The 26,819-nt window shown below is 46.2% G+C and overlaps 2 protein-coding genes across 2 annotated transcripts in view; both read right to left on the bottom strand.

Moving 5' to 3' along the window:
• Window positions 1-96: 96 nt before the first annotated feature.
• Window positions 97-12,870, bottom strand: LOC125757111 (uncharacterized). The gene is made up of 6 exons (XM_049412217.1): window positions 12,832-12,870; window positions 11,236-11,362; window positions 6,517-6,746; window positions 5,480-5,718; window positions 1,557-1,759; window positions 97-363 (listed from the first exon to the last, which is right to left on the bottom strand). Exons 1-6 carry the CDS (start codon window positions 12,859-12,861, stop codon window positions 230-232), a joined length of 963 nt encoding a protein of 320 aa, XP_049268174.1. The 5' UTR covers window positions 12,862-12,870; the 3' UTR covers window positions 97-229.
• A 551-nt stretch (window positions 12,871-13,421) lies between these two features.
• The window catches only part of LOC119381071 (uncharacterized), a 36,799-nt gene continuing 23,401 nt past the window's right edge, over window positions 13,422-26,819 (bottom strand). The window contains exons 2-18 of the mRNA XM_037649061.2: window positions 25,003-25,259; window positions 24,063-24,219; window positions 22,941-23,359; window positions 21,404-21,617; window positions 19,054-19,263; window positions 18,716-18,769; window positions 18,537-18,659; window positions 18,313-18,473; window positions 18,044-18,241; window positions 16,369-16,615; window positions 15,461-16,269; window positions 15,167-15,290; window positions 14,960-15,097; window positions 14,226-14,487; window positions 13,986-14,157; window positions 13,714-13,924; window positions 13,422-13,650 (exon numbers count right to left, since the gene is read on the bottom strand). Of these exons, the coding sequence (XP_037504989.2) occupies window positions 13,433-13,650; window positions 13,714-13,924; window positions 13,986-14,157; window positions 14,226-14,487; window positions 14,960-15,097; window positions 15,167-15,290; window positions 15,461-16,269; window positions 16,369-16,615; window positions 18,044-18,241; window positions 18,313-18,473; window positions 18,537-18,659; window positions 18,716-18,769; window positions 19,054-19,263; window positions 21,404-21,617; window positions 22,941-23,359; window positions 24,063-24,219; window positions 25,003-25,259 (3,974 nt within the window). The 3' untranslated portion in view covers window positions 13,422-13,432. The remainder of the gene's footprint in view (window positions 13,651-13,713; window positions 13,925-13,985; window positions 14,158-14,225; window positions 14,488-14,959; window positions 15,098-15,166; window positions 15,291-15,460; window positions 16,270-16,368; window positions 16,616-18,043; window positions 18,242-18,312; window positions 18,474-18,536; window positions 18,660-18,715; window positions 18,770-19,053; window positions 19,264-21,403; window positions 21,618-22,940; window positions 23,360-24,062; window positions 24,220-25,002; window positions 25,260-26,819) is intronic.

Below are 26,819 nucleotides of genomic sequence, written 5' to 3'. Positions count from 1 at the left end.
GAATGAAAGGCAAATTTTTGCAACGTAAGGCGGACAGCTATCGCACGACGTGCCATACGCGGCAAGTTGCGTGAAGGCAGGACAATGAACAGGATAAAGGCGTTGTAAAAACGTAAAAGTTTATTGTATTATGTCGTCGTTACAGTTCTATGAACCGGATAACAAGTGTAGATGAGTAAGACGCAAGAATTGGTAAAAATGTTAAGAAAAACCCTGAACAAACTGTCGCCTAAGGATGGATGTAGGGCGTTCCCTTGACCTTGGAGGCTAGGATAACTGCCGAAGGCTCTTCCCGGCTGTTTGACAGCGTGATGAAGTGTAGGCCATCGGGCCTTCGGAATGTCCGTACCTCCTGGAAGGATTCTGAAAAAAAAAAAAATTGCAGGAGGCAACTGAAACAGTTCATCGTGAGTGAAGAGAATGTTAGTGCTATAACAATAGCTAGCCTACATGAGACAACTAGCAATAATTCAGCCATCGTTATCCAACCTGAGCCAGAACAACGCGACACTTAGCATAATACAGCTAAAAAAGCTGTAATATTACCGAATGTGACCCTTGATTTATTTGTATACAATGAATGAGATGCAAATAATATGCAGACGCTCTGGTGCAAGTGGTGTTCAAGCAAGAACGGTAGTTGAAGTCACGTGACAGATTTACTGTACTGCCCCTGAGAGTTTAGTATTTTGTCAGAAATCCGACATCGTACCACGTTACAAAATTCGGGTGAAAGGTCAATGAAGAGATTGTCTTCAGAAAGAACGCAAATTATGCTACGAGATGTAACGCGAAAACACCATCAAACTTAGCTGCTACGACAGGCAAACCGCTAGGTTTACTGTATGGAAGATACAGCATAAACAAAACTAAATTCAGGTAGGGTACTTGGGTCGTTCAGAGGCATGGTTAGAGTACGGATAAGAAAGATTATAATGCCATTATATCCGCGAAACACGTTGGCCAAGACTTTGAAGCGCGAAACTTGACACCACTAGTAATGGAAGCACTGGTCAGCCTGCTAACGAAAATGCAGAGCCTTTGTCAAAATTACTCGCGATTTCCTCATGCAAGTCCTTGGGCTGTGAGACTGTCGACGTGGTGCTCCCGACACTCCGGACACCTCTGGATGGTGCGTACGAGAGCTTTGAATTCCCCAAGGAGTTTTTAACTTATGGCACACCTCAGAAACTCCAATGAGCGGCCTGTAGTCAAGCTGGCTGTTTACGAAGCCATTATACTTTTGACAGAGCCCTTACAGCAAATACAAATTAATTGGTTATGATTTAAAAAATCAGTAAACAGTGGGTGGGTGCTCCAGCCGACGTTTCGACAAGTGCACTTCTCTAAAGGTTGGCTCGAGCACTCACCCACTGTTTACGGATTTTTTTATCGCAAGCTTCCATCTCCCCCTTCCGGCCGTTTGTCGGACATCCATTGGTTATAGGACGTAATGCGTAAAGGGCGAGACAGACGGTACGATTTTTCATGCGATTCGGCGTCCGACGCGGCGGAGGGGAAACCATGCTTATTGGACATATTAAACGGTACAGTACCATCGACGTGAAGAGACTGTTGCTCGAGAAAACCGGAAGCTCCTTTGAACGCGTACACCTTGAGATTCTTTCCCGCTCCGCTGGAGCGCACGAACATTAGGCTCGTACGGCCGTCTGGCGTCGGCAACCAGCTGATGGATTGCACGTCACCCGCGAACAACCTCTGCACTTCCAGCATCTCCTGGTGGTGGCCGGGCATGTAGCTGGATGCAGAAAAAAAAAGCGGACGATACACGCTTTCACTGGCACTTACTAAAATGAAACGATCGGTTAAACATGTCTCATTTCAATTTCCGACCCAAAGCTGCACAATGATCGCGAGTAAAACCTGTCTGAACAAGGCAAGAGCCGGGTTGTGTTTTGTTGAAGTTTGGCCTTACACTGCCCTTTCTTTCGGAGTCGAGGCAGCGTCAGTCATTCAGTGGAAGGAAAGATCCCTAAAGTAGCGCTTCTCCGACTTCACATGAATTGCTGAAGCACCGACAAGCGTCCTGTGTTGAGAGCAGCAGCGAATGATCTGCTTGTCTGTTTCTCGAATTTCTTGTCTGTCTAGTCCCTTCACCAACCCTTAGTGAGTGAAGGGAGTGATGAAGCTATGACCGAAGCTTCGGTGTGACGAAGCTACACTGCGAACATGTCTGCTCTGAAGGTGATAAAGCTAACTAAAGCGATGGTAGTCACTATGCACGCTGAACGATTGCGCTAAAAATAACTGCGCTAAGGTAAGAAAAAACAAACTAACTATGAAGAGTAAAACCGCGGCTACAGATGTATGCCACACCCGAGGACCGGTGAGGCAGCCTGAACAGGTTGACTTGCTCACTTGCAAGGTTGATTATCGTGCAACAACCCTGCAAGGTAGTCAACAGAGACCAGATTTTAGGCAAATGCCAATTTTGTTCCTTGCGCTCCTATCGTGCCATTTTTATATATGAGCATGAATTAGAGGTTAAGAATGGCTTTTATGGTGTCTATAAATGCCTATGTTTGGCGTTTGTGCGTAAATGCTCACAAATGCCTATTCTCAAAACTGGCGCTTGTATTAACACTATTTAGCCTCAAGTTGCGCTCCCGGAAGCAGTTTGAGACCGTTATTCATGCTACCGTGAAGCACCGACTGTTCGGAACTATGGGATTCAACCTAGTCCTGTAGTTCAACCAACTCCCGGAAACAACTGCTAGCAGCCGTGAAGTGGGACACGCACATTCGCCGCCGCAGAGACATGGCGTACGCGGTTGGCGAGTCCGTGGAGAGCCGTCAGCAGAAAGAGTGAAGAGCAAAAAAAGAAAGGAAAATGTGATGTGCACGCGGCTTTTGTTTTTGTAAGTTAATTTGTAAGGTGTTCACTGCATTAGCACAGCCAGAAATTTTTTTCGGAAGGGAGGGGGGTGGTTTCAACCATGCTCTATGCATGTTCGTGAGTGCGCTTGTATGCACGCGTGCATATATACACATGCAAAACTGAAACGTTTCGGGGGGGAGGGGGTGTTGAAACCCCCCCCCCCTCTACCCCATGGCTACGCCAGTGATTTACTGGCAGGGTAGAAACTGCCTCTACGCGATTCGACCCGGCCAATAGGAGGAATCCCTCCCTTCTGGAAGTTCTGGTGTTTAGCGATCTGGCTATCTGCTCGTGCTCTGCCCTTCTCAGTCATGCCGAGAAGACACCCAGGTGTGTGTTGATTCGACAGTGGAATCTTGACTCACCGTGCAGAACACGGGAGAGACCGTGTTCTGCGAACCGTGCGGGACACAGCACATTGCACCGCTATGTTCAACTGTTTAACGCCTTTGTGCCATCTCAAGCAACAACATTTGTTTTCCTTTTGTAGATAGAGCTTGTGGAGATAGGTTTAGCACAAAGCTTACCCTACGAGGCGACCGTGAAGGGACGCGACGTTCTCCACTGCCACAGCGAACAAAGACGCTACGGCCGGGTTCGTCGACTCCGGCACGGCGCAGAAAAGGCACTCGAGGCAGGATGTCAACAAACAACACGGGTTTATTAACCCAAGATGCAGCACAGTACGACAGTCACGGGCTTGCAGGCCGTAAGGGGAACTCCGCAAGACCGATCGAGTACGCTTGCCAGCGGCGCTACGACTATCACACAAAGGGCAGCAGTCGAGCACACGAACGAGAAGCCGCCTGCTAAAGCAGCGCGTCAACCTCTCGTGCTAGCCTGAGAGCATCTCACGCGGGCAAGCCCGCGCCAGACAGAAGTGAGCTCAAGGGGGAAGGGGGTTGTCACTGGCGGCCAATGAGAACAGGCGTTGCGCAGTGACGTAAGCTAGCTTGGTGGCGTGAGCATGTGAGCATGTCGAGGCATGCCCGGACGCGTGCTCGCGCGCCGGGAAGCCGACGCATGGCTCGCACCAGACAAAGAGGCCTGGCGCTGCCGCCGTGGTCGCCATACTGCCAATTAACGGCGGTCCCCGGCGCTCGAGCCGCGCGAGCCCAACACACGCGCTAGCTGGGGAGCGAGGCGCCAAAGGGGTGGGCGCGCTCGATTCCCACAAGCTCACGCACGTCTTCGTTTCAAATTATTTGCATTAATGTGAATATTTATTGCGCCTGTATTTACTATTTTGGAAGCCTAAAACGTTGTTTTGCCTGCCTATTTTTGACGCCTAAAACAAGCTTTTTGAGTGCCTAAAAATCCGGCCTCTAGTAATAGATTGTCAATCGGGGAAGGTGGTAACAATCCACGACACAAACGCGCCAGTTACAACAGCTACGAGCAAAGAACAGGACACGCAGTTAATAGAAGTGAACATCTTGAAGCAACAGAAATGCTTTGGAGGAACACTCAGGTCATGTAGTGCGATATATTGACACAAGTGAACTGTTCACGTCGCCAAATTTAACCTGTCCGCCCGCGGATAGCTGAAGCTATCCATTCGCCGGCATGGGCGGAAACATTAAGCGGGTTGAGTAAACCTGCGCTATACCAGAATCGGCTGTATCAATGTCCTGTTGAAGAGTACGTAAAGCTTGAAGACAAACGTGATGAAGTGGCAGCTGGCTGGTGCAGTATTCGGCAGCTTGCAGTGTCCCAGTTAAGATATTATGAAAGTAAAATTCCTTTAGCAATGCGAGAGATAGTAGTGCAGTAAAGCCAAGACTGTTAGACGCACGCGCGATTTTAGACCCTACGCAATGAAAAGGTTGTTAGGGAATGAAAATAGGGAGGGTGTCAACCACAGATTTCGTGGGACGCCACAAGTCTACAGCAACGTTAGGTGCTAGTTTGCTAAGTTATGTAATACGTGGGGTTTAACGTCCCAAAACCACGATATGATTCTGAGGGACGCCATCGTGGAGGGCTCCGGAAATTTCACCCACCTGGGGTTCTTTAGCGTGCACCTAAATCTAAGTACACGAGCCTCAAACATTTTCGCCTCCATCGAAAATGCAACCACCGCGGCCGGGATTCGATCCAGCGACGTTCGGTTTGCTAGCTTGCGGTGTTGGAGGCTGAATGGTTGAAAAAGTTGAGGCTGAATAAGCGCTCGTCCTGTTCTTGCCTTGTGTTTGTTTAGTCCGCTATGGTTTCTGAAGAACGGCTTGTGCCGTGCATTTCACAGCACGTCACTTTGTGTACGTATTCAAGAATTACATGGCCGTTATACTATATCCGACACAGCGTGGTACGGTTTATCTGTCGACCTTCTGATTCGTAGGCGTCCCTTTTTGCCCTTTGAAAATGTGCATGTAGCTTACAGCTGTCGATGGGTTGCTCGTTAAGAAAAGATGATAAAGTGCTTCTCCTGGCATGAAGCTCTACGAAAACGCTAAGGAGCTGACTGTATACTTAGAACATTACGTCGTAACAGAGAAACCGAAAGTACAATGCAGTAGATGCTGTTTATGAGGAGGTTGCGAAACGTGGAAGGGGCAGACAGTAAATAATACAAAGTACCTGTATAGCGACGTGGGCGTGTCCGCGCCCGCCACACTTCGCTGACCGACGACTACAAGGCAAGCATCCGGGTTTCCAATCACAGCCACAGAGCCGACGGAGACTGCAGCGATGTTGGCCATTTTCTGGAGGCCGTGCCGGGACCAACGGTACGCGAAGACACGGTCGAACTGGCCAGACTGCTTGGCCGAGACTGCGATCAGCACAGAGCCATCTTTGGGACAAACGTGGGCCGAAACCTGCGTGGAGATTTTTTTTTTCCCCAATAACGCTTACGCGCAGATTCACACATTGAAGTTAAATATGCGGCACACATCCGGGAGATGGAAAACTGCAGAGGCTTTCAGTAATGGAGCGTAAATTTTGATATTTGTATTTCGATATATAAGAACATGTTGACTGAAAGTCAGCAAAAATTGTTTATGTAGAACGAGTATCAGGTCAATTTGCATTGCTACGTCGAAAGGCAGCTAAACACAAGAGTGGTGCAATAAGAGAAATTAAAGACTGAGCGCCACAATATCTGCTTGCGAGTAGCTTTCCGATCGGGTGCCCAATTTTCCCTAGGCTTTGCAATGCGCATATCAAGCAAAAATTCAAGATTGCACCCGAAGACTGAACGCCTGTCGTAAGATAATTGAGCGCGGATGGAAACTGAAAGCGATGTAGAAATGTTACCATAGGTATTCCGATAGAGGTGTACACCACAGTTGTTTTAACGAGATTTTAGAAATTTGGAGCCCCGCAGGTTATCCAGGATACATCTCTTCACAAGAGCAATGCAACAATAGCTGCAAAAACTAGGCGCCGCTATCTTGAACATTATGCATTTAAAAGAAGTTGACCAAATGATGTTTTGCAGGCCAACATTGTTGCACGATTATCTTTTCAAATTAAAGCATTATAAAAATATTTGCGCGATTTAATTGTGGGGAGAAAAAGAGCTGCCGATCATAAAGCGAGCTTGTTCCAGATATTTCGAGTACAATTATAGAATTGTAATGCCAAAACTGGACAGTACAGAGCTTCCGGTTTACCTCGTGGCTATAGTGCATGGGCAAGTTCTGGTGAAGGACGAATCCCTTCGCGGTGTCATGTACACAGGCGATCTTCAAGTATCCATCAGCGGATACTGCTAGGCACCCTAGCGCTTCGTAGTTGAAAGGGGATACACTCTTCAGGGCGTTCATCCTGAGGACTTGGTACAGGCCGAGAGACCTGGTCACTGGATTCCACATGAAGATCTCTAGAGAGCTGTAACCAGCACCTGAAAGAAATGTATTGAAGTGCGTGACGAAAATAAAGAACTCGCTGATAGGTGCTGGAAAAAGTAACTGTAGCAGAACGTGCAAGTGTTACTCGTCCCGTGAGAACACGAGACTCGTACGGTATGATGGAAGAGTGGCACATTGCACTCGCGGCTTCTGCGGATGAGAGCAGGACATTCATGTCGACTGTCACTCCAACGAGGAAAAAATAGCTACCATACGAAGGATGCCCAACCACATGCGACAAGGTGAAGTTTTTCAACGAGAGTCCATGTTGCAGAGCAAGTGTCGTGTAATTGTTTAGGCAATACAGTTTACGATGCCTGCTGAAGTCCATTTTTGAAAAACCGATGCGGCAAACGAGTGAGTAATGTTATCGCGCAGCATATGTCCACTAGAGACGCATCGATCCTTCTTTGTAATATTGCTTCATCCGCGCCGTTGCCGTCAATTCTGTCAGTGGTTCGAGAGCCAGTTAAAATATTCCGGCAGACCCCACACATCACGGGAATATACTTCATGCTAATCAGTCGGCGAGCAGCTGCCTATCCCGCATTTGCTGGTTTTTACCCAAGCGTTACGAGAGGGGGATCGACGTCTTTGCAAATCGGCCAGCTGTGCGCATATCGTGAGCTTACCAGGCGCGTCGACTACAGTGGTGCCTAAAGGGTTGCTGATCGTCGTAGCAGAATCTGGTCAGGAAAAACGGCAAGTAGTTTCAACTACACAAGTGGACCGCTTATTCTGTGCGTAATGCTTATCTGTTTATCTCTTATACTCTAAGTAAGCGCAAACAACGCTTCCGCTTGTCTACAAGAAGCGCCACAGTGGCTTCCTGTCGCAGATAAGCTTCGCAGTGAAAAAAAAAAAAGTGGAAATTGCCCTTTTCTTGTGCACAGCACGAAAAAATCCGATAAACACGAAACATCACACGCGATGAATGAGCGGTTAATTTGTTTATTTTAGAACACTTGCAGTTTCTCCCGACTAGATTCAGCTGCTACGCGCCTTTTTTTTTTTTCAAACTTGGTCATGTGAAGTTCCTGTCTGACTAACACAGCGGCGGCATTTCCTGCGCGCCCAGCGCGATAAATTTCGATATCGCCTGCATCGGGGCCTTCAGTTTCGATGATTAATATCAAACTACGCGTGTTTTTTTTTTCATTTTTTTAGGGGGAGGGGTAGTTCGACTTTTTCATATAACAACTACCTTTCCCTTACAAAAATGCAGATTGAGTTTTAATTGACCTGGAACCGAGCATGTATTGAGTCAATTGCAGGTCAATTCAACCGCATTGTCTATTGGGTCAGCTCGGTACAGATTCAATTGACTAAAGGTAAGAAAGCGCCAATTTACTCACACTCTATACGCATTAAATTGACTTTCAAAAAACTAAGTGTCAATTGACCCACACTGTATACGCGTTAAATTGACTTTCAATAAACTAAGTGTCAATTGACCCGCACTGTATATGCATTTAATTGACTTTCAAAAAACTAAGTGCCAATTGACTCACACTCTATACGCATTTAATTGGCTTTAAAAAAACTAAGTGCCAATTGACTCACACTCTTTACGCATTTAATTGACTTTAAAAAATCTAAGCGCCAATTTACTCACACTCTATACGCATTAAATTGTCTTTCAAACAACTAAGTGCCAATTGACTCGAACTCAACGTATGCATTATTGACCGGCTACTGAGCCCTCTCAATATAGCATGCAGTGCTACCTCAAGTCTTTTATGTTTTATGCTTCTCTAGCTTGCGATATGGCATTTTACTTTTTTTTTGCATCACACAGGTGTAATGTCCCAATGTACCTGGAATTAGTTTTCTTGTTTATATATAATGATGTTCTATATAGCTACAAAAGCACCATGAAGCACGCATGTGCAGGGCATCTCCTTAGGTACAGGGCCAAGTTTCACCGCAGGGCCTCCCTCCCGGCCGCCCCCCTTTCTTCTTCGTTGTTGAGTACTAAAAAGCAACGAAAAAATGAAAATTAAGCGAGCTAGGTGCTTTGATCGAAGGTCGCAAGATCGATGCTGCTGGTCCCCGCGGCTGTCGGCGGGGTAAAGGGGAAGTTAACAGTTCTTTGAATGCAAGATCAAAGGTTTTTCTCACCATGAATTGTCAAAAAACATGCGTAGCCATATGACCCGCTATGACGGATCGTGTCGCGGTCAAGTGCGACACTTGCATTTGCTTCAATGATGCGCTAAAAGTTTGCCTTCCGAGATTAGCAAAAATACCGTTGATACAATGTTTATCGGAATGTGTATTCAATGCTTTGACAAGTAGTGTCCTTATTATTATTATTTTATTACTATTTATTCATGAGAAGTACGATAAAAATGTGGATCGAGCACGTCGTGGTAGCCGGCTTACGCGAAAGGACTGCGGATTCGACGAACGCGTCCTTCAATGGTCGTGCATTTTTAAGCCGCTCTCCCCGTGGGGGGAAAAGGCGCGCCCTATTGTTCCGAAACTCGCCTGTCTGGTAAGTCGCGGGCGGTATTCTTTGCACGTGGCGGGGACCATGAGGGGTGAAGAATTCGGAGAACGCATGTCGGAAACTTCCACTGCACAGGGTGCAAGGAGGCCCGTCTACTGTTGCGATCAAGAAAATAACGCGGGAAAAGATCAATCTGTATTTTATAGGGTGCTAATATTGCGCCATGAATACTTGAAATTTAGTTCACAAATAAGCTTCGCAGAATTTATTGGGAGTTACACCCGTGTAAATTTCTGACGGTCACTTTAGCTCTTGTGTATCCCTCCGCGCCGCACTTTCTTCTTCAGAATTGCTCACCAGCGTCGCGAGTGTGGTCGTGTTCGGCACTTGCGATCTCTCTTGCTCTGATTTCGTGGACAGCGAGTACCGCGATTTACACAGGCTATCAGCGAAAGTGCGAAGAAGCTACTTCGCTCATGTGCTGCAATTGTGGCCGTACATGGAAGTTTGTTTCGGCGGAACGGTTGTTCATCAGACCCAGCATCGCAACTTTCCTGCGGCAAAATGGACGAGTCCATCGTGGCTTCCTTTCTGCAAAGCTGCAGAGACACACCGTCACCTTGATGTGCGATCAACATTTTCTGTATTTGCTGGATCTCCAAACCACGTGCATCTGTTGATTATCTTTGAAGGTAATTTTATCATTTTCACTGCCTTCGTACGTTCTATTCGAAAGTTATGAAACCTGAAAAAAAGTATTGTGCGTTGGATGTTTTATCAGTATGCTACTACGTAACTATTGTGGTTTACATTATTAAACCGTCCTCTTCTACCTATTTCATTTTTTATGACAACATTTTCTCTCTTTTTTTTGTATATCTTACAGGCAGGCTTCGCCCTGGTTATTCGGAAACAGGCGCAACGCCAACTAAATGATGGCATTCGTCTCTATTGGAGTTTTCATAAAAATAAATATAGATGTTAACAGATCTGTGTTTTCCATTTTGGCTTGAACACTTTACAGAACACCGAAGGTCAGCTGCAGCTTACAAGATGAAGAAATCACAACATCGGCATCACTGTACATGTTCGTGTATGGTGTCGTTCATGTGAATAGTGGGCCCGTGTACTAATTTGCGACTTCTCTCCCAGTTTTTACCTTGTTCGTAGGATTGAACCATTGAAACATCAGCGCACGCCAGGAAAAACTCGCTAGGGCAAAGCATTGAAGGCGGCATGCAGAATTGCTTTCATGTTCGGCACAGTAAATTCGAATGATCAGCCTTATGGCTAGCAAATGCCTAAAAAATACACTGATAGCATGTAATGTATATTATTGGGTACCACTTCTAAAACATAACATTTAAGTGGCTAGTTTTCAAGAAATGTCGCAAATAGCCTACGTTCCTAAACGCGGAGGAACTCAGCCACCATTTTTCACAATTGCGTAACGCGCTTGCATACCAGATGCTTTTTACTGAACACAATAAGGGTTGAATATACACTCCCCTAAACTGTTTCAATTGAAACTGAGTACACACAGTCAATAGCTGGTCAATAGCTCCTTTTGACTCGCACAAAAGACGCTAAATTGACATGCAAAATATGATTTTCAATAGAAACACGGTGGCCAATATCCTTGTGTAACTCAATAGAAAAAGTCAATTGGCGCTCAATTGGCGCTCACAAAAGACGCTAAATTGACACGCAAAATATGATTTTCAATAGAAACACGGTGGCCAATATCCTTGTGTAACTCCATAGAAAAAGTCAATTGGCGCTCAATTTAAACACAATACATCCTATAGAGAAAAGTCAATTTAGCCTTAATTAAACCTCTATAAGCATTTTTGTAAGGGTTAAGTGAACAAGTTAACTGACGAGTTTGAATTACTCATGCAAGCTGAAGTGTGTCAAAGCATTTCCGCCTCGACGTAGAGTTCCTATGCAAAGGCGGCAGGTGCCTGGCTGCCATAGCATTTTTATATTAAAAAATACACCCTGTAGATCGATAGGTGACCTTGTCTTACCTTGGACACCTCGAATAGGCACTTGCTTGGAACACGCAGCGGCAGCGTTTGCATTGACAACAACGATGTAATCTGCTGCTGGAGTGGACAGGAGATGAAGTGAAGCGCCCTGTGCAACTGTAGTATCCTGCGCATCCACAAAAAGGAAACGCAATTCGATATTACTCTCACTATTTCAACCGATCTTTCAATCCTTATCATTTATACAATAAGGAAGTATGATACAGGGTGTAAAATGTACCTTGATTTAAAGATGACAACGGGTATAACCGTTGAAGCAGTGCATTGTTAATTATGAATTTGGCAAATACAGGCGACCTTTAATAGCCGGCAATAAACAGATACGTGGACCATGGTTTCTTTTTATAAACAATTTTGCCGCACAAGGGCAGCTCCATTAGATACTGCAGTTCATATGTAATGAAAATTTCTATGTAAATCGAAGCAAACTGCTACATTTAGGCCGTAACGAAAATCTGCGCATTCTCTGAACATTCGGAGTCTAGTAGATAAGAGGATGCCATAGCAGTGCCAGTTTACCTTAAACGGTAAGTATGGTAATGCCGTAGCACTGTGGTCGGCACGTAGCTACTTTAGTCTGCAATACATGTATTAGCCAATTTCATCTCAGCACGTCGCACTACGCATCGAGTAACTCGCGCAGCTGAAACGTTTTCGTATCATGGTCATAGACGTGCGCACGAGTGGAGGGGGGGGGGGGCAAGTGTGCCCCATACGTTTACTCAGTCGGACCTGTCGCGTCATTGTTTCAAGAGCAGGGTTATGGCCACGCAGGTTTTGAACGATAATCGCGGCCGAAGTCACCGGATGTTGCATCCCAAGAACTGTTTACTTCTAATCTTTACTCCCGGAAAGCCAGGAACCAAGGGCAGGCCATTTTGAGAAGCATGTCATCACTTAATTTTCATTTTTTTTCATACTTTGTGAAGCATGTCTTTTGGACTACTAATAAAAACGTGTGAAGGGGGGGGGGGGGGGGGGTCCGTAAAACTTTGCCCCCCTCCCAAAAAAAGGGGGGGGGGGGACTGGGCACGCCTATGACGATGTTATATGCTAAGAGGGAAGGGTAGTACTGTAGCGAAAATGGTACGGCATTACCGTAATGCTTAAAAAAAAAAAAGGCGACCTTAACGCTTAAGTTGCGGAAGCCTACGTGTAGCTTTATCAAACCGAACTTTGGCTTCAGTCTCTTGCCCATCCCATCAGCTAGTGATTACTGAATACTGTGGCGCCTGCAGAAAACAATAGCCATGGAGACGTCGCCGTGGAAGATTAGGGCTTCCGTTCACAATGCTCTCGGGTATTTCCATGCTCCTCACACGAAATTATATGGCCTAATCTTGGGAGAGTTCACTGATGCATATGAAATTATCAGAACTCCTCCAGAACTCCAAATGAAGTTATTAGAACTTCAGAAGAAAACTTGTCTCGAAAGTAGAATATGCTCAACTTCTCAAGCACCGTTAGATCTCGATAAAATACTTGGACGTACGTCTCAGAAACTTCAGATTTTAACATTTCTGTTCATATTCCTCGAGGACATTAACCAAATTAATAAACTGTAAAGTAACTTACATCAGCACCCTTACGTTGTGACATGCACATACCACGATCACAATATTTTCTTTTTCTCTTCCTGTCCTCCTAGCGCCTTTCTGTCCTCAGTCCCCTTCCTCTACAGAGTAGCACGTAGGCGCCTTTATATACGCCGGCAGAATTATCTGTTCTTTGAGAGCTCTCACTCTCATAAGGAGGAAGCGACAAGCGGCTCCAATGTTCTGACTACGTTTTTTCAGGATGCTCGGACAAGTCACATCAAAGGAAGAACTTTGTTTTTAAAAGCCACTGTGGTCGTGGCAGAATGGCAAGTATAAAGAGAGCTCTTCAGCAAATTTCAGTTAAGAATGTCGCGAGACAATACAGAGGTTTTCAATGGCCCCACAGGAAAGGAGAAAACTACACCGTGCTGGTAGGCTAAACACAGATTGACGTTTTGAAGAGGAGACTCCGGCAAAATGAAAATGAATGCCTACTAAAATGACTTGCGAGAGGGTTAAACTTCTGCAGCAGATGTAGGCAACCTGAACAGAATAAAGCGAGGCTGTCTTTTTTTTTTTAGTTTTGTAACTTTATTGCTGTTAGCCAACAGCGGTAGAGCTGCCAATAAATAGTTCTTTTAACTATTCGCACTTGCCTGTTGTACTGGGAATGCTTTCGTGTAGGGCGCCTGGAGTTTGAAAGTTTTCAGAATGCCGCAGGGCTGGTTTCGAAAAGCTGGGGAACTGATAAGGAAGATATCGGAAGAGTCTCGCAAAGGCGCATAGAGAGCAGAGTAGGATGGACCCACGGTGAAGGCAAATATCTGCTCGTAGTAGGCGAGGAGAACAGCTTGTTCTGGGAAGAAAAGAAGCAGGTTCAAAAGCTTGCATTCATGCGCCACAAGAACAACAAAAATACCTTGGAAAGCGGCATTTAGTTTATCGATTTGATTCTTCTGCAGTCCGAGCTGTCTGGCGAGTGCGTCCACTTCGCCGACAGATCTGATGCTCTGCTTTAGAGCTCGTAAGCTGACGTTTCCAATGTGGCCTGTCGTATGGAGCGTGGCAATGCTTAATCCACTTATGAACCGTTTAGGCGCGGTGACGGTGTTGTTCCTGCTCTTCAGCATCTGAAAAATAAAGGTCAAAAAGTTAAGTGGTGTCTACAAGCGCTTCAACAAGAACACGTACGGCCTGATGGACAAATTCATGAATGTTGACACCGTTCAGGTACCCCGTGACACGGAGGTCGTGTACAGCTGCATTGCCCAGTACAGTCTTTCTTCCAGTTACAACTTGGTCCTTTGACGTTATCAGCAGTTCACCGGACGACACCTTGATTCCGTCCACAGTGCCCTGGACACTAAAATCCAATTGAAACAATTAGAATATTCGGTTTACAACAGATAATAACAATTCAGGGGGCTGTACTTTGTGTTGCCGGTGTGGACATGCCGGAGCGCCTTGGCACCACTGATTCTGTATTCGCGACCATCGTTGAATACGGCGATCCTTGCCCAAGCAGAAACGTCCACCCCTTGCAAGCGAGCAGACTCCGGCATGGTCAGGGCCCCAGCAATGGTTGCGTTCCCAGTCACCGCCAATGTCCCGGAAACCACATTGGAGCGGACTTTAGTGAACACGTCTTGTGGAAGGTCAAGTCCGTTGATTTTGCCGTTAATATGCATGTCCCCTGCCGAATACGAAATAATGGTCAGCCTAAATATTTAAATGTGCGAATTAGACAAAGCTAGTTAGGACATCAGGGGGTGACTATTACTTGAGGGAATGAAATGATTTGACTAAAATGTATTCTAGGCATTCGGCTGTATGCGTCCAGGTACAATGTCTGGTCTGTCCAAATAAAACGCCGGGCGCGTCGCTTCGGCGTGGCTAGCGCGAGCTTACAGGCGCGCGCTCGATGTGAATAAAGATGCATTCTTCCTGGCACCTCACGCCTGTTCAGACGCTCCTGTCTTTGCGTCGGCACGAAGCCTTCTCGGACGCCGTCGTCTGGGCGGCGCTCGAACCGTACGCCTGCCTGAATGCATGTCCTGGCTGAACAGAATATCTGGTAATTTGGCTATAGAGCCAAATAAAGACAAGGTTGTGCATGCAAGGCACGTATACAGCAATGGTTACGCTATAGCAGCTAGTTATCTTACCATTGAAAGTGGCGTTGTGGAACTTGCAAGGCACTGTAATTGTCTGTTCACCAGTTGTACGCAACGCGGAGCTCACGAATAAGGGCAAGTTGAAGCCATTCACCAGTGAGGCATCAACGCTGGCACAATGCAGAGAACCTGAAATGTGAAGCGAAGCGAATGATTTCAAGGCGAATCGTAGGCAAACGCAACTGTGCACTGACATACCGTGGATATGAGCAGTGTGCATTTTCAGCTTGGTCTCGACGATCTGCTCTCTGGAAACGCTCATGTAATGGTCTTTCAGATAATCGAAGTTGAAGCCGTTTAGTGTGCCCCTTAGTGTCAGAGGCTGAAAAAATAATCTGGTGAATTAGACTTACTAAACTAGAAGGAGTAAATCAAAAGAATGTGAATTTGTTGCGCATAAATTTATGCGCATTAGCCTCCACAGCTATTCGTGTAAGCCAATAGAAGTTCTAACTTTGGTAGCATGAGTGGCGTGTTGATTAATGTACTCACCCCTTCGATTACGATGTTCCTGAACCTTTTGCTTCCTCGCAGCGTCGAGGGGACGTTCGTCTTGGCGCAAGATGAATGCAGCTCTCGCAGATCCACTCCGTCAATGAGCCCGTCAACCTGCACACCTCTGTGGAAAGTAACGTCGCCTAACACAGTCGTCGGGGCAACAAATTGGTTGCCGAAAGTAGTCAGCGCTTTCTTGCAGAGCTCTTCGACCTTGACCGAATCCACTAGTCCGCTGACCCACATGTGTCCATCAACGTTGAATCCCTTCTTCATGAACTTCCTTCCGGACACTGTCACGTTCTTCGTGGCATCGACAACTTCTTCGGATATATCGATGCCTTGAACAGTGCCGGTCACATGCACATCGGCCATAGAACCGAGGAACTCGAACCTAACTGGGCCAGAAAACGTCGTCGACTCATTCTTGAAAGCGATTTTGCTGAAAAGTTCTTTTATATTAACTTCGTTTATAGTGCCGCGGACAGTGAGTGGCGCGAGAGTTTCCAGACTGCTTTCGAACACTATGTCACCACCGATCACTTGATCTACTCCTTGAAGCATCCAGTTGTTGACGTCTTCTTGCGTGACACCATCCAGGAGAGATTCGAATTCAAACCTTGGTGCCGTTAATGTGGTGGTGAACACTTTCTCCCCTGCGATAACTTGATTCCCCTTCAGCGTAACAGCGTCCAGGTAAAGTTCGCCAAGAGAGACTCCAGAGAAATTGTTTGTTCGCACGTTAGCGTGGCGTGGAACGGTTAAGTTGCTGGTGAAAATCTTACGCCCGGAAACAACTTGATGAGCTGTGAAAATGAAGGTAAACAGATGACAGAGGCGACAAAGTTATGGCTGTAATAAAAGCAAGCAAGCAAGGCTGTTGTGTGCATGTTCATAATACGTACCAGAGTAGAGCATAGAGTCTTGAAGAAGTTCCGCTGCACGGACCCCGTTGATTCTGTTTCTCACGATGAAATTGTTGACTGTCAAGCCACCATCTACGTTTAATGTCTCGAAGTCCTTAGGAGCAGTGATTAAGCAGTTTTCATCGAGGCGGCAAAGGTCCGAAATGGCCGCACCGTTTATGGATTCTTCGACGACAAGGTTTTTGACGTGCAAGTTTCTCATGAAGACTTTAGGAGCACGAACAGCCTACAATGACGAAAATAGAATTAAGTGCAAGTGACACTGAATTTGCAGATAGGTTCAGCTCAATCATTTTTTTCTTTCCTGCCATCCTCCTCCTAGAGCCTTTCTGTCTTCAATCCCTTCCCCCTATAGAGAGGGGCACGTAGGCGCCTTTATATACGCCGGCAGAATTTGTTTTTCATTAAAGAACTTTCTCTTCAGCTCAATCGATGGATAGGTCATCTTAAGACTTCTTGATTATCGGAGTGGACATTTTTAACAGCGAAGCTGTTTAAGCCGGCCGTAAGAATTTTGGTGTGTACAACTGTGCACAAAAACTCATGATCATGAACGGGTATGTGCCACAGAAATTTTGGTAAATCGCACTACTCCCCGCTGGTCCACTAAAAATAAAGGCAACAGACGGGCTGCAAACACCAATTAAGATTTCTAAAGAGACGTAAACAGTAATGAGAAAAACTAATAAACCATCGTGATACTCAGTGATAAACACCGTGGCCGCACGTTTCAGCCTCGCTGAAGAATCTGTGCGGAGTGCTTCGGCGGTGCGTACAACGAGAGAATAATGGGGAACGGGAAAGGCAACGGCGGCTGCGAGAAGACCCCGAAGCGATGGCAGCCCTACGGGAACGACGACGTGCCCGTAGATCTACGGGAGCTGCGAACGCTCGGTTTCAGCGAGAGTTTCTGTCTCCGAGTTTGGACATCCATGTCAAACCCCAGAAAGTCGGTCAGGCACAACTCTAACCTCTCTGCGCCGAGAAGCGACCTGGACACAACCTTGCATCACTTAGCTAAAGCCTAGCAACCTAGAAGCAACCAGATTAGACTTCAGAATCATCTAGCTTCAAGCCTTTGGCGACTCAGTGCAAGCTTCGGAATTTTTTTCACTGCTCTGTGTGAAGATAGGCCTTAGTTTTTTGTTTTGGTTTTCTTGCGCCAATATCCAGGTGTAATATTTCCTGCAGTCCTAAGTGTGCGCACGGGGGGGGGGGGGGGTTGTAAGGGAGTGCCCCCCCCCCTCCAATCATATAAAGGGGGAGCGCCAACTCTGCCCCATATATTTACTTTCACGTACATTTCACGTCATTTTTTAATGCGCAGGGTAAAGGCTACGCATGTTTTTTTTGTTTTTTCTTTACGATAATGGCGACCAAGGACCCCTGATGTTGCACTAAGCAAACTTTACCTTCCACCTTTACCCCGGAAACCCAGAGACCAATTGCAAGCCTGTGCGAGAAGCACGTTGTCACTTCATTTTTGCATCCATTGCAGAGCTCTTTCTTTCGGACTCTACCGAAGGGGGGGGGGGTGCAGTGAAACTACCCCTATTGGAGAACCCTGCGCACGCCTATGCTTACAGTGGTTGAAACTACGTTGTGCCTACAACAAGCACGTCGTGCACGAATAAAGCCGTTGAAATCAGCATACCTGGTTACCGCGGGTCAGAAGTGAATCTTTCCAGACAGCGAGGTTGACGCCATTGAGGAGTCCTCTAAGCACCACTTCTCCGGCTAGCCTCAGTTTGGCAAACACTTTTTCTCCGTGCATCACTTTTGGTCCGCGCCGCAGAACGAATGACGACGGTATGTGAAGCCCATTGATGTCGGGGCAAGTGAGGTTTCGTACCTGCGCGGTACGCAATAGAGAAATTTACAAAAAAAAAAAAGAATGTTTCACTAAGCTTGTTTGCGGCGTACCTGCACGTTGTTCGCAAAGATAACTTTCTTGAAGTTCGGAAATACAGGTGTGTCTATTCGGAGGGCGTAGCGATACAAGTCATCCAATTTGCGATCGTTGACTAATCCGGTAACAGTCACTTTATCTTCGAAGACAACTTTGCCCTTGAATGTCCACGTCCCTAAGAGTAAAGTGAGAAGCAGAAGTGAGCAGCGCACAGATGCTTACTCACTGTGCATTTTACCATTCATAACGGTGGTGCGTCGCCTGCGCAAAAATTTCGCCAACTCCGACAGGTCCACACCATCGACAAATCTTCCAACTGTGCTGTGTCCGTCAAGGTGCAAGGTGGCAAATGTCTTTCGCCCTGTAAATTTGCGCTCGCTTAAGAACAGCACAACAGGATTATCGCGTTTCATTTACCTGTAATGCGCTGTACTGGCGTCTTGACCAGCATGTCAAGCTGACCCTTCCAGTCTGCAAAGAATAGCTTTGGTTATGGGCAAAATGTACAGCGACGGACAATTTAAATACGAACAAGTTAGGCCTGACTTAAACGCGTTGTTTCCTTGTTTCTGCCATTGCACTTAATGTCAGCACGATTTCGACTTGCACGCTTAATTTGAGGTCGAAACCATCTTTGGCAACCATAGAATTAGCGGTGCTAGGTAGAGATAGTTATCCCTCGCAACACACGTTTCATTTTGCAATGTCCTCTTTGCCTCTCATTTGTCCATGACTGCAGACAGTTTGATACACACCAGAGGCCGAATCCGGAGTGTGACGAATGCCATTGAGAGCGATGTTCACGTGGAGCTCCCGTGCTAAGCAGTCAGCAAGAAACACTTTTTCAGCCGTAATTGTGACGTTCTGGTTGACCAACACAACGTCAGGTCCTGGTATCTGGAGGCCATTGACAGCACCGCGCACGCTGACGTCACTGAACTGGACGTTTGTGTATTCGTGAGTAGCTGCAGGGGAAAAAATGAATAGATGCTATTTATTTGCTTCATGAGCTGCACTCGAAGAAAAAAAAAACAAAGTCAGTTTCGCCGCAAGGGCGCAGCAATAAGTGCGATAGCAAGAAAGCGGAATGCCACACGAAGAACAAGCAGTTGGATACTTGCAGCGCGCCGCTTAAGTACATAGAAGGACGCCCGAAAAGAACGCACATGTGTACACAGGACAAGCGTGAATTAACAACTGTCACAGTTCAAGTGTCGACAATGGAGAATCGGACGCCTCTTAGATATTTTTTTTTAAGCTGCGGCGCGTGAAGTGACCCCTCTGAGTCTCCTGCCACACGGGGGCGTCTGTACAGAAAGGGACCACTTTGTCGTGCGCGTCTCAAGGGCAGTTGAGAATTGAAAGAAAATGGAGCGTTGCGTGATAGGAAACACGCTCAAGCTCCTAGATCTGCGTACCACCAGCGGTAAATGGTGTATATAAATAGCTCGTCGTTATTTCGACGGCGCATGCATGGCGCGTGATTGAGTTGTTTATCGCTACGCCCTGGCGAACGAGGGGTCGCTGGTTCGAATCCCCGGTCGGGTGCTTCGAAATTTTCTCTTCTGCTTTATTTTTCTTTGTGCATTTTTTATGTGTATATATACATACATATATATATACATATCCGGGACATGCCGACGGCAAAAATCCGCCGAGAGTGTCCATATTGCTATCGCAATAAAAAAAAGCCCTTTGACTCCTTTCGGGTAGTCATGGCTGGCCACGTACATGACTAAGAGGCACGTCAACTTTTTGGGAGGTCATTGTACTCTTCCGAGAGTCGTGTGACCTACAAGAGAGTTAAAGTGCTTCTATAAAGAGTAATGCGTGGCAATTCAGGACTACCCCGAAGGAGTCACACATACTCTCTTGTTCCTCGTTGATCCTCGTCTCTGCTAGAGAAGCAGGAAGGAAGGAAACAGAAAAGGCAGGAAGGTTTACCAGAAAAACTTCCGGTTGGCTACCCACACTAGGAGAGGGGAAGGGGAGTAGAAAGATGAGAGACAGGAGGGAAGGGAAGGAAAAAAGAGTCTGAGAATTCACTGCAGCGTGCGGGATTGCACCACAAGTCAGAGGCATTCACACGAGCCAGTCCTCAAAAAACACAACAGTGCTTTCACTGCCTTGTGAGCCAAACACTAATGGAGCGGTACGGCAGAAAGGGAAGCATCTTACTAGATTCCGTAGGTATACGCTGCATTCTGCGGGAGTATTCCGGTTCGACCAGGAATGTTCGACGTATACGACGAGCGTTATTCGTTTAATGGCATCGACTACAGAGGATGGCGTCTGTACGCAAATGAGTTTGATAAAACGCATGAGAGTTACGAGCAGTAACCTCCGACGTATCTAGATACGTGCGTCTATCAGCGGTTGTGACAACTTGACGGAGGCTAGTTTGTTGATATTTAGAGCTGAGGATGAAACAGTGCGACTAAAAGAAGCACAAGAAAAGCAACAGAAAAAGAAACAATTCACGTGGTGCCATACGTGGACAAGTTGTCGCCTGCTCTAAAGAAAGTTTTGAATAGACTATGCCCTTTTCAATGCCCCTCGCAAGCTATCCTCAATATGAAATAGTATAAACGCTCTCACGTGCAAAGCTAATCAAACCAGTTTCACCGATTGCACGCATAATGTGGTCTATCAGATACGTATGAGTTGTGGAAAAGTTTATATAGGCCAAGCGGTACAGCTTAATTCATCGTGCTGGTCAGCACTTCCGTGTCCGTTCCTTAGCTTGTTTATCAAATTACCATTGTAAGAAGTGCGCGTGTACACCCATGTACATGAAACAAAGCTTATAGGAAAAGGAAAAACTAAGCAGACAAAGGTGTCATTGGTCTATCTCTCGTACTGCCCGAAGGAGAGAAACCCCTTGAAGAAAGATCGTGAGTTTAGCGCTTGCGACTTGCGTGCGCGTGTCTATTCTGAGATTTTATAAAAGGTTGGTTTTCTTTAAGTAAACCCTCAAAAGCATTCGTAATGTTGTATTTTTTTTTCTTTGTGTCGTTTTAGTCGTGCCGTCTCATACTCAATTCTATCAGACATTCATATTTCTCGGCGACAACCGTGAACAGGAACACTTTCTGAAACAATTACCTGTGACGGCTTGGTGTCCATAAACCCACATGACCGAGCGCCATAGATCGTGCAGATTAACGTTGTTGAAGAGTCCCGAGTCGCTTATCTGCAACATACCCTCCGCAGCCAGGTCCCGCACAATCTTCCGACCAGTTATGACGTGATTAGCATGGCGAGTCAGTGCGTTCTGGTAGAATTTGTCGAGGCTAATTCCGTTGCATGATACAGCAACCTGGGGAAAGATAAGTTTGGTGCGAGCTTTGAGCTAACGCGTACATGAAATGCATTTTGTTGCTAGAAAGCGACGGTGGAAAAAGGTCTGGATGTATGAAAAACGTATCGGTAGAGGAAGATTCGGATAATGAGGCAATGTCAAGCGTTAAGACCATTTGTTCTACACAGGGCTATTCGCAGGGCGTGAAAGGAGACGCCATCTCTTGTTGGCTATTTCAGGGATTTTGCGGGCCAAAACCACGACATGATTGCGAGACACACCGTAGTGGGGGGCTCCGCAAATTTCGACCACCTGGGATTCTTTAACGTCCACCTAAATCCAAGTACACGGGCCTCCAGCATTTTCTCCTCCATCGAAAATGTGGTTACCGCCGCGGGATCGAATAGGAGAGAAGGGATCGTTGAGCATCACTGCACTTTTAAAGCTAATTGGGAGGAGTCTCACGAACAAATTGAAGTAATGTGCTTGACATTTGTGCTTGCCCAATCTGCGACATCGTGGGGGAAAAATATTCCATTACCGGCAAGTTAAGTCCTCAATGCCACTGATTAATATCAAGTGTGATTTATCGACTGAGTTTGAAGGTGTCGCACACCATTCCCTGTAGCAATATCGCAGGCCATCATCGGTGAACCTGCGATAAGCCAGTCTGAGTATTCTCTTGCTAGATGACGAAAACTGCAGTTCTATCGCCATCGCACTGGCGACGAAATAAAGGAAGGAGGAAGATTTAGAAGGCGTGTCATAATTCAAGACTCCGGCAAAACATTAATCACTCATCTAAACGAATATCGACACCTCTTGTTCCCTTGGCCTAGGAATTTCTGTTCAACAAGAAAAGATGAAGTTATTTTTACTAAATTACGATGTCGCGTTCCAAAACTAAACTTTTATATGCATAGATCTGGTCTGGCTCCCTCCCCTCTTTGCTCGTTTTGTAACCAGGACGAAACAGTTGAACATCATTTCTTATCATGTATCCGTTTCAATTTACTAAGGAAAAACATTCTCAAAGCAGCGTTTAATCGAATTAGATTGGATTTCATTACTTCTAATACGCTATCCTTGGGAGCCTCCTCATTAGGTCATTGTCACCGGGATGCCTGTTCCGCTGTACAAAAATTCTTAATTGAATCAGGGCGGTTTTAACTCTGAATTTTAAATTAGCATTATGCATTTTTTCTAACTACTCTATAATTCATTAGTCAGAAATCATATGTGGCCACTTCTACCTAAAATTAATCGTTTCTTGGCCAATCCCCCAGAGTGGGTGTGAGCCATGCATAAAGGAAATCATCATCATCATCATCATCATCTTACGTGCAAGACATGAACAGTAGCATCTGTCATCGTGAGTTCTGCAGTCTGGACTTGGTCTCCTTCTGTGAGTAGCAGATGGCGAGGCGAGAAGAGGAGGCCGCTGAGGCTGGCGGCGACAACGTCGTTGAGAGCATGGACTGGCCTTGCGAAGCGAATGTTGCCACTGAGAGCATGATTCCCAGAGACGGTAACGAGAGTGGAGACATTTAGTCCATTGACCAACCCGTCGGCCTGCAAGTTCTGCACACGAAGGCTCTCGAACGACATGGCAGCGTTAGGGAACTGAGGGGCGTTGGTGAAGAATAGGCGGCTGGGAAGGTTGGAGACGTCCTCCTTGTTCACGTAGAGGGTTTCGAGTTGGCCGAGTTTGCAGCCGTGCGGCGGACAGTCCAATGTGATGTGATCGAAGTGATAGTCGCCTGTGCAACAACAAAAACAGTCCTTTACGTGAAAAACTTGTTTTCACTGCGTAATGTATTTTTCTTGTTCACTTAAATGTGATGCATATCTAAATTTAACTCAGCTGAAAGGGCTCACAGAATAACAGTGCACATAAAGGTGCACCGCAGTCGCGAGCATGGTGGCCGTGCGGAGGACGAGTGGGTCGTGTTTAAAGGCGCGCGTAGCTGTTAAACAATGTGGCGACATATTCCACGCCCAAATGCGTAGGCAAATAGATGACAACGTAGCCGAGCCGCTCCCTAGCATCTTGAACCTTCCGTGGCTGTAGCTTGTGTTCAAAACTAAATACAAAAGTGCCATTGAAGAGGGGAAAATAAAACGAGCTGACGAATTCAAAGCAAATCACTCATTTAAGAAAAAAAAAGGCAGCACCCATTTAAGAGATCACCTTGTGGGGTGTGAGAAAGTTTCATGCTTAATTCATCTGATCGAATGTTAGTGGTACGAGGAAGCGGCTTCTCGAAGGCAAGTGCTATCAAAGAGACCTCTCTCTAGATTGAACCGTCATTTTCCTATCCTATTTTCGAACGAAAAACTTGCCTGGTAATTCTGAACGCAAGCTAAAGAATCAGGTCATTACAGACACGCACACTTATCACGATAGCTGTAATACAGCGAAAAAAAAAAACCGGAAAGTTCAGATCAAAACTCGCAGCATACCGACGAGGGCTTGGTCTCCAGTGAGCTTCAGAGCGTCATTGAGTTCAGTCAGCATGCCGCGTAGGGTGTCCTTCATCGCGTTCAGTTCCGTTTGGAGTTTTTCAAGCTCTTCCAGATCCTTGACGCTGTAGCTCTCTCCAGAAGCAAGTTCTTCGAACTAAGGATGAAGATTGAGATATTAAATCTCCCTGAATTGCGCAGATCTAAAAAGTGTTTCAGACAGCGGAATAAAAGAAAGGGAAGATGACTGGTCGTATAGTACGGGTCGGAGCTTTGTAACTGGTAATTTAAACAAATTAATTGAATATTTACAGTAGAGAATTTGTAATCGTAGAAAACAGTTGTGGGCGATGTGCAGGTAACATGCAATACGGTGAGAATGACCAATAACGTAGCTTGCTGGGAGAGTTGGTTCATGCTATTTGAAAGTGGAAACCGGCGAAAAAAAAAAAAAGCGAAGATTGTGAAGAACAGCCAGACAGCACAAGTGCTGGTCCAGCGCTTGTGCTGTCTGGTTGTTCACTGCTCTTTTTCGCTGGTTTCCTTTTCCGAATGGCAAGGTTGACGTTCAGCGGTGAAAGGCTCGAAGCACAATCATAACAGAAGGCAGTTTTGGTACCTGCAACAAGTCTGCGCACGCAGCCTGGCATTAGGAATGGCTGGCCGCCTGCGTCCGCAGACCTGCTGCGGACGTCCAACTGAAGCTCAAGAAACAAGACACTTTGTGAGAGCGTTTCTTATGACTTGTCTTCGCCCCCACTTTCAACTCTGAACATGTTAAACCAACACGCCCAGTTCCTATCCCAAGATCAAGAGGCGACCGCAGAACGCCCCAATTTTACAGAGAAGGTTTTGAGCCACAATTTAGTGCGAAATGAAGCGCCTGAGCTTGCGATTTTGAATCACGCAAGTGTACACATCATGGCGACTCAAGACTTGCCTGCTGAGCTCGAATGGCCTCTTGGACGTGGAGGTCCTGGAAGACTACTTCCCCCGGAATGCGTATGGTCTCGTGCTTGTCTACATAGTAGACTTGGTCCAACTGAGAAACGAGCCTCTGAGCAGACTCCTCGGTGGCCAGCTGCGAGGAGTCCTGACACCACCGCAGGCTGTCGTCGTACCAGCGCTGGATCTGGTTGTCGTGGTAGAAGTCCACCTTGTACGCGCCTGGACCTTCAGTTGAGGGGTTAGATACAGCTGGGTCGTGGGAGAAAAACCATGTCGAGCATAGTTAGCTACAATATGAATTCACGCAGAGAGTCGCATTAGTGTTGCAATGTTGAAGTGCGTGGTCGCACTAAAAATGAACTGTTCAACATCAAGTGATGCAAAGACCTTTTTGGCACATCAAGCCAAAGCTGACTCATTCTTTTCGTGAATTCCCGCGTACACGAGCCCTTCAATGCAATTTAGGAAATGACAGCAGCGCACGGAAATGAAGTAATTTAGTGGCACATGTCTTCACAGAAGGGCTAAAGGCTTGTACAGGAGAATAGGAGAGGAAACTTGAAGCAGATTAGCTAAAGCAGTGGTGTCCAGATTGCATGGGTGATCATTTCTTCTGGAAATATGTGGGGATGGCTGCCGCTGACGGACAGTGATGCACGCTACCCAGGGGCGTAGCCAGAAATTTTTTTCGGGGGGGGGGGGGGGGGGTGGTTCAACCACACCTTATGTATGTTCGTGCTTGCGTTTGTATGTGTGCGTGTATCAGGGGCGTAGCCAAGGGGGGGGGTTGGGGGGGTTCAACCCCCCCCCCCGAAGTTTTTCAATTTTGCCTGCGTATATATACACGCACACATACAAACGCACGCACGAACATACATGAAGTATTGTTGAACCCCCCCGAAAAAAATTTCTGGCTACGCCCCTGGCGTGTATATATACGCAAGCAAAACTGAAAAATTTCGGGGGGGGGGGGGTTGAACCCCTGACACTACCCAATCTTTGCCGACTTGGGAATTGAGCAAATCTTTCGGCACGTGGTAATTAAGCTGCTACGAAGGACAAGAACAGTAATAGGGCAATCGTGAAACATTGAGAAAAGGTGGTCAAGATGACATACAAGGTGACACACAACTAAACGTGCTGGAACATCGCACAACGCTTACTATTGGTATATTCGTCACAGTGTTTGCGACTGCGAGTATCTCGAAGATGCTCTTGGACGGGGCTGAAGCAGCTTGCCCAGGTAGCACACATGGTCTAGAAAACGTTTTTTTTAGGGATAAATGGGATAAAACGGATTCTAAACCAATTTCGACGTTTTAAAAACGTCACAGAAAATCCGTATTATATCCGTTTTTGATAAAGTCTAGAAAACGCATTTTTTAAGACCATTTTGGTCTGAAACGTATATTTCATGACGTTTGTTCGATTCTAAACCAATTTCGACGTTTTAAAAACGTCACAGAAAATCCGTATTATATCCGTTTTTGATAACGTCTTGAAAACGCATTTTTTAAGACCATTTTGGTCTGCAATGTATATTTCAAGACGTTTGTTCGATTCTAAACCAATTTCGACGTTTTAAAAACGTCACAGAAAATCCGTATTATATCCGTTTTTGATAACATCTAGAAAAGGCATTTTTTTAAACCATTTTGGTATGGAACGTATATGTCAAGACGTTTGTTCGATCCTAAACCAATTTCGACGTTTCAAAAACGTCTTGTTCGTGACGTCTAGAAGACGCACTTTATAAGACGTTTTGCCGCCCAGCAGCGGACTGCGGGCCACTTGGCCCTTGCATGCATG

This window comes from Rhipicephalus sanguineus, chromosome 2 (genome assembly GCF_013339695.2).
Source record: "Rhipicephalus sanguineus isolate Rsan-2018 chromosome 2, BIME_Rsan_1.4, whole genome shotgun sequence".
Lineage (NCBI taxonomy): Eukaryota > Metazoa > Arthropoda > Arachnida > Ixodida > Ixodidae > Rhipicephalus > Rhipicephalus sanguineus.
Note: the sequence above shows the minus strand (reverse complement) of the source record. Positions and strands in the feature narration are given on the sequence as shown.

What these genes read in the sequence shown, in the direction of transcription:
- LOC125757111 (XM_049412217.1), bottom strand. Translation starts at nt 12,861, where the DNA reads ATGTGCATGTCACAACGTAAGGGTGCTGAT. An exon ending in CCATGCACTATAGCCACGAG is followed by an intron (nt 5,719 to 6,516) that starts GTAAACCGGAAG and finishes ATCTCCACGCAG; the next exon opens with GTTTCGGCCCACGTTTGTCC. An exon ending in ACGCCCACGTCGCTATACAG is followed by an intron (nt 1,760 to 5,479) that starts GTACTTTGTATT and finishes TTCTGCATCCAG; the next exon opens with CTACATGCCCGGCCACCACC.